Raw genomic sequence first — 7594 nt, 5'->3', positions numbered from 1 at the left:
TTCGGCCTTGCTTTTTACGCCTCTTTGGTTTTGGTGCACCCAGTAATGTGGAGGTTTAGGTACATACTTAAATAGTATTTTGAAAAATTAGATTTTCACCCCATAAAATGTCAAGATTTTCCTTCTGCTTCCTCGATCATACCCCTGCCACCACCATCAATATTTGTCTTTGCTCCTTTTTCCGTGCGTATAAGATGGTACCCTTTCTTACCGGCCACTTACATCCCAAAGGTCCAACAACACTGATAAGAGGGGGAAAAAAGTTAAGGGGGAAGAAGGAAAAACATAATATTTAGAGGGGTCAAAATTTAATTTTACAAAATGCAAATTTAAGAATTAGCATCCAAACATACGTACACCTGCAGATATCCAATTGGTTCTAATTCAACCGAAGTGGGTTGACAATCCAACCTTGATATCCAATCCGACCTTGCATGAAAAGATTTTAAATTCGCAAATAAGATAGTATAGAGTTTTGGAGAAATTTTATATCTACAAATAACATTAGGGTGAAGTTTAAGTCTTATTCTATCTTACTCATTGATATTTATAACACAATTAAAGAGTGGAGTGGGGACCAGGTGAAAATCCTTTTTTTCACCAAAGAATAGCAAAATTACCAAGATAAATTCTTGTTTTCAATATTAACTAAAAAAAAATTACTAAGATAAATTCAGTTCAGGGGCCTCTCCCTCTAATCTCAAGTCTGAGAACATGGATTCACGTTAGATTCTTAAAGGTACGTCAGTATGCCACTGTTGAAATCTAAACATAGATTTATGTTATATTTTAAATTTTTGTACAGGAAAACCAAAACAAAAATCTTTATACTGAAATAGTAGTGCAATGGGCACATTCTTTTGGATTCTCCCCACACTAGAAAGCCCAAAAATTGCAAATCGTTTTGGATGGTTCTCAAAACAATTCTCTTCCAAAATCATGAGGTTAGCATGTAGAAATCACTCTGAACCAACTAGTGCACTTCTAAAATAAGACCTCATATTATATCTGTCCTCGTAAGGACCAAATAACTTATCATTTGTACTCCATTGTCAAAGTATTTAATTGATCATTTATTATACCTTATGACCTTCAAGTATTAAGAATAACGAACAAGTTACCTTGGAAAATATATACTAAGGTATTCCGCAGCTCTTTCAGGTATTTTATGTATCATCTACATAGTACACACTACACAGTTGAGGGAAAGCAAGAGTTACGTGTTATATTCTATCACTATAATTAAATTAGAGAATTCATTATGAAAGTGTTACAATAAGATCCAAGGTTCCTGCAAATAATGAAACCTCAGACAAAAATTTCCCAACCCAGCACCTCCTTTCTCCGATGATGGGATAATCAAATGATATGAACAGACAACAAAAATAGCAGCACCTACGTTGTTAACTTGTCCCCAGATACCTCCACTTTCTTGACTCCATTTGCGTGGCCAGTTTCAGAACCATGAAATGGCAATCTCCGCTTCAATTGATGCATTTCTGATGCGGATGTTTCAGTGGAGAAAGAACCAACGCCAGAAAACACAGAGCCATCATCTTCAACTGGAATAGCATATTTGTTTGCACTAGCATACCCGTTGCCATGATTTGCATGGCCTTGTGCTGTCAGTGGCTTGCATTTGACAAGTTCTACATGCTCTTGATCTTCCCCCGAGTTTTGATAATCCATTGAAACAGAAGAATCATTCAGGGAAGAAAATCCATTTGCCAAGCGTGGAGAAACACTGACCTTAGCCATATCAGTATCGTCTTGCTCTTCCGTGCAGCATAAAATATCTTCCACAACAGATGAGCACAGATTTGATCTCCTCATATCTATATCCTCCAAATCTTTGCCGGATTTAGAAGGTACATGAGACGATTCGGTTGCCCAACTTGGAGTCCCATTTGCAACATCAATCAAGCGGATGTCCTTAGACTCTTCACAGGCAGAAACCTTCAGTTCTGAATTACTACTATGTTCAGCTGGAAAAGCATCACATGTGCCATTGCAAGTTACAGTCTCCATATTTGAGAGACATTCGGCCTGTTCAGTTGGGCTGGGCTCCACTTCCACTTCAACTGTCTGCATGTGTGTGTCTGAAGATTCTGTAGTTTGAAGGCCTGATGGCCGAGCAGTTACCCTGTCCAAGAGTAAATCATCCAATAGTTTCCACTTCAATAAGAAAGTAATCAACATAAATTAATTTCCAAAGATATATGCATTATGCTTCTGCTATAACTTTGATTAGTACATTTACTTTTCATCTCAAAACTCTCCTAGGTGAAAGGTCATGGTCAATGGCATATCATCTTTCAGGCACTACAATACTACAACAGATATGGGGACATCTAGAGAGAGAACATTAACCACTTAAACATTTTTTTTTAAAAAGTATACCTGCTGTATAACAACATGTATGCACCTTGAGAAAGTACCTCCACCAATTCCACTTGCATTACCTGAGAAAGAAAAATGCAATTCAAACAATGATATTAAAACTCCAATCACATTATACAGATTCAATAAACAAAAGGGATGATGTTCAAAGTTTCTTATTATCTACCTTCCAATCATCAATTCTATACCAGTCTCCATGGAAATCCTTAATGTAGCAAATGTAATGACCAAAAAAGGAGGCATTCAGCATGTCGATGTGGACTACAACAGCATACAGCTTATAAATATCAGATCCATCTTCAACTTCACTCATGAAAGGGCTAAGATTTAGAGTCTCAGGGAACGTTACTCTCTTGTTAAGTTTGCCAAACCTCCCACTCTGCAACACAGCACAGATAAAAAGACAATGAGAAAAAATGACAGAGAAGTCCACCAGAAAATCCATTACAAGATGTAATAATTTAATTGGAACACAGTCATAATCCACTGGTACAATTTACACTGCATGGAGGGCAATAGCCATGAATCATACAACCAAAAGTTAAATAATCCAGATCAAGTGCTCAGACCTGAAATCTTTTTAAGGCAATAGTAAGAATATTTGGAGCTCGTTTCACAGTGAGACGTTTCCAAGCCTTGACATAATCTTTGCACCTGCAAACAGCAGAAAAAACTTTATTAAGACAGGATCCACCTAATAATAGCAAAAGCACATTACCAATAGCAAGTACTTAAATTCTTATATTTCATGACCATAAGCAATATTCTAAAACTTCTCTATTAATAATCACTTTCCAAATTCAAGTCATCAAAATACACTGCAACATCTTTAAAAAGAATATGATAAAATAACAACAGCAAAGACACATTTAAATAGGAAATAAAACTTAACTATGAATTCTGGAATTAAATCAGAACCAAAAGCAGCTCTTAAATTTGTTGAAGAGTTTTTAATTTAGAATTTTATGTCCAACTACCAAGCGAGACTTAAAACATTATTAATTAATTTAGTTGGAACCACACATTTTCTCAGGTAGCCTTACCCATCACATTTATACATATTTTCACCATGAAGCCACTCCTTGGCAGTGAACTGATCTAGACATTCCTCCAAGGAAGAAGCATCTCCATTAATTTCAACAGTCAAGTCCATCATGTTTTCGTATTGATTTGACTGCTTCTCACATTTTGTGCAAAACACCTATTTTCATCAGAGGGAGGGGGAGGGACGTTAGCAGCAAAATAACATAAAATTTGAAATTGATACAACTACTGTGTTGCTATGACAACTAAAATGTAACAACAATAACAACTAAGCCTTATTCTATTAAGTGGGGTCAACTACATAGACTAATGATGCATGGCAGCCTATTGACCACTGGAATTTAACAATGGGAAGTCTTATAATTAGATATCTAACCTCAGATTGAAGGTGGCCACCAAAAATGTGTTGAATAAGTGTTGTCTCTTGAAGGTTAGGAGGCACAGCTTTTTCTCCACCATATTCATCAAGGCATACAGACTGCATAGTGTCGATTGCAAACCTACAAAGCGTTCAAAATATTGAAAGAAAAAACAGGAAAAAATTCAGTGTTGCATGAAACTAATTATAAGATAAACATTAAATGCACAATTCTCTACAGAAAGTCAAGTAAAATTGCAGCAAAAATGAAGAAACCTCATGAACTCATGAGCATCCTCTTGTCTTCCATAACCCAGTGTGCCACCAATATTAGGCAAACGAGAGAGAATGTTCATTGGAGAAAATGCTTGTGAACTTTGCCTTGCTTTCTCAACATGGATTTCAAATTCACACAGAAAGCACCAATCATTACGACTGCCTGAAACACCACATACTAACAAAAGTAAGTACAAAGAATAGTGCAGCAAGAACCAAACCAGCAATATATATCATTACATTCTCTGCGGTGGCCGTTTTTCAACAGGTAGGCAATAAGCGGCCTTGTGAATGAGAGACATTGGAGAACCACATTTGCAAAGCAGCTGCACAGATTCACAGTGTATGTAAGTCTCCCCCAGAATCCACTTATTGCAGTATATCAATTCCAGTATATAATACAGCCAAAGCAAGATTCCAAAGCAAGATTATAATAACGTCATACCTATTTCCACAATTCAAGAGCCCACAAGGAGGAAATCCAGGCTTATCCCAGTTAAAGAATTTAACAAATTCATCATAAGGAAAAAGAGGCTGCAAAACCCAGAATAAACAAGAAAAGCATTCTTAAGATTCAAACGGGTAAAAGAATACGTAAGGAAATTTCATCAAAACCTCCATCAATAGTTACATTTTTAGGCTGCTTGATCGGCTTGGAAATTTCACGTCCACAAGCAGGTATTAGGGCAATTGAAGATGTGCTTTTATTAACAGCAGCAGAAGCTTTAAACCCTGGACTAGCTGGCCCAGATTGAGCCAAATTCATGGTACTATGAACTTCCTTGCATTTCAACTTATGATCGGATTTCCAGTGCATCTGTTGACACGCTTGGGAGCTGAAAAATCAAAACAGGAAAAAACAAAAGGTCGGTGCTTTGCCCCCTTCTCAGCAGATAGAAAAAAAAACATATTGAGCAGCATTATCATACAAAGAAATAATCAATAAAAATGCATCAACTTCATGAATAATTAGATGCTAATGTTAGGATCAAAACAACTGATAATGAAAACCTTCCTAAGACAGCTTTGAAAATTAAAAAATAAGCAAGAAAAGTGAATAGCCCAGAATCATATTGGAGTGAAGAATGAAGCGTAATGTTAATACCAGTATCTGACGGATTTGCAGCGGGAACACCTGCTAGAGGCGTGTTTGGAGCAGACGGCGCAAAGAGGTTGGTCCATTGCAATGGCGGCGGCGGCGGCGGAGGGAGAAGAAGGCATGGGATGAGTCCGATCAGAATCGAAATTGGCGTGAACCTCAAAGTATCTTGAAGCGGTGTTCTTGACGAGAGCGTGCAATCCAACGGCGACGACAACCGCTAAGAAAACCCACTGCAGAAGCCATTTGAGATCCCATGAGATTCCTCCTCCTCCTCCTCCTCCGCCTGCAGAAGAGACAAGCATCTCCCTCTCCCTCTCCTCCTACCCTAGGGTTTTTCCCATACCCAAATATACAACAATATCATCACATCGTTAATCAAATTAACACAACGATTCTAGGGTTTCTCTTTATTCGTACTCTGTCTCTCTCAATTATGAGTAATATCTGAAGTGAATCCGAATTGGCAGTGAGTGCTGCGCTGCGAAGCAATGTTAGTTGTTGATCCTAGACAGAGGAAGAGAGTTACCCAACCCAGAACACTGTTTATAAGGTTAGTTCATTAGAAGGTTAACCTTCTTCATTCCCTTAACTTCATCAGCTTATGTGCCTTTCTGCGACTGTGACGTGTGGTTAGTTAGTTGATTACTAGTGCTTGCTAGACTCTCATTAATTTTCGCAGAAATTCTTCCATCTTGCAGGTAAAAGAAAATTTTTGCTTTATTTTGTTGGAGAGGAATATAAAAAGTACAGTTGTCAGAACCGAACCGATGATCGAATCGGTCAAGTTATTGGGTCACTGGATTACTGGTTCAACCGGTGGATTATTGGTTGAACCGATAGAACCGGTCATACGTAAATAAAAAAATATAAAATAAAAAAAATTGAATAAAGTGACAATTAGGTCCATCTTTAAAAGTTTTTACTTTAAATTAATTAGTCCTTGAAAAAAAATAAAATATCAATTTAGTCCTTCAAGATAGCAAATGATGAACACATTACGTCCCTCCATTAATTTTTCATGTGAAATTTAGTGGTAATGTTTAGATATCCCTATTAATTAGTCTTAAGTCGAAATCTTTGAAGACTTACTAACTCAATACTCTAAAAAAATTAAAATAAATATCTTTACTAACATTTTAATATGTAAATGTAAATATTAAAATATTTGATACTTATTTTAATAATTCTATAAATTTTAAAGAATTAAAAAATGAGTATAAAACAAAAATTAAATTAAATAAATATAAAATAATTTAGTTGTGTATGTATATAATATATAGAATAATTAGCACATAAATTTCCAAATGAATACGCTAGCTTGGTGGTATTCCTTATCCTTGTCTAGCATAGAGATACAGGTTCAAAACCCACTGCATGCATTTTTTAATATTTGAGCACCATAGGACCGGCCGCTTTTGACCGGTTTCGTCCGGTTTGTGACGAACCGCCCGGATTTAAGCGGTTTGCTTCCTTCTTCAGTTTAAAACTAAAATCGAACCGGCTGGACCACCAATTTACCGGCCGGTCCGATCCGATTCTTACAACTATGCTAAAAAGTTATTAAAATTCTTTTATTATTAATTAATCTGTAATTTTTTTTTGGTCAAACAATTAGTAATAGAGGAGTCTTAGGGGCAGTAGAATTTGTAATGCCATTATCAATATATTCAATAGTGTGAGATGATATTTAATAATGTAAGATTAATCATTTTCTTTTTGTTAGGTAAGTGTTGGCCAAATTTCAACAAAATACTAGTCTCTTAGACTTTCTCTTAGTAATATTTAAAAATATATAGTTGGAGTGCTAAATAAAAGATATTAGATTAATTATTAAAAATATTAATAAAAAATAATAAATTTTATTAATTTTCAAATTTTTTCCTTGTTTCATACTATAATATATTATTAATATAAGTTATTTTTATTATTTAAAATTATAAAAAATTATAAAAAAATATTTTTTGAACAAATATTTATTTTTCCTCCAAAGTAGACATTATTCACTCCATCGAATAAAATAAATACAAGTTTAGTTTTGGTCTAATTTAAAACAAATATTTCTTTTAACATGAATGAAATAAAATAAAAATTCTCATTTACTTTTAAAAGTATAAAACATTCTAAAAATTGATATACTTATTGTTTGAATATTGATTTATTGTAGATTCAAGATATCTCTTTAATAAATTATTAAAATAATATTTAAAAATTTATATTATGACAAAAATAATACCAAAAAAATGTAAAAGACAAATGAGTTTTAAAAAGTTTTAAAATATAATAAAATAACCCGACATTATGTATATTTAAAAAAGTATATCAAATTTTGATATAATTTTATGCCAAATGAATTTTTTAACATTTTTTAGTGATCATAATTAAAAAAGTCTAAAAATTAAATTTATTTTTTATAT

At 34.4% G+C, this 7594-nt stretch overlaps 1 protein-coding gene across 1 annotated transcript; it reads right to left on the bottom strand.

Annotated features, from left to right (window-relative positions):
- Positions 1-1199: 1199 nt before the first annotated feature.
- Positions 1200-5857, bottom strand: LOC107470665 (ubiquitin carboxyl-terminal hydrolase 18). Its single transcript, XM_016090070.3, has 11 exons — positions 5184-5857; positions 4710-4914; positions 4524-4612; positions 4319-4404; positions 4079-4241; positions 3821-3944; positions 3444-3601; positions 2970-3054; positions 2567-2779; positions 2401-2462; positions 1200-2143 (listed from the first exon to the last, which is right to left on the bottom strand). The coding sequence occupies exons 1-11, from the start codon at positions 5480-5482 to the stop codon at positions 1396-1398; spliced, it is 2232 nt and encodes a 743-aa protein (XP_015945556.1). The 5' UTR covers positions 5483-5857; the 3' UTR covers positions 1200-1395.
- Positions 5858-7594: the final 1737 nt, after the last annotated feature.

This window comes from Arachis duranensis, chromosome 10 (assembly GCF_000817695.3).
Source record: "Arachis duranensis cultivar V14167 chromosome 10, aradu.V14167.gnm2.J7QH, whole genome shotgun sequence".
NCBI classification, from domain to species: domain Eukaryota; kingdom Viridiplantae; phylum Streptophyta; class Magnoliopsida; order Fabales; family Fabaceae; genus Arachis; species Arachis duranensis.
The sequence above is the reverse complement of the archived record's forward strand: the minus strand, read 5'-3'. Positions and strand labels throughout refer to the sequence as shown.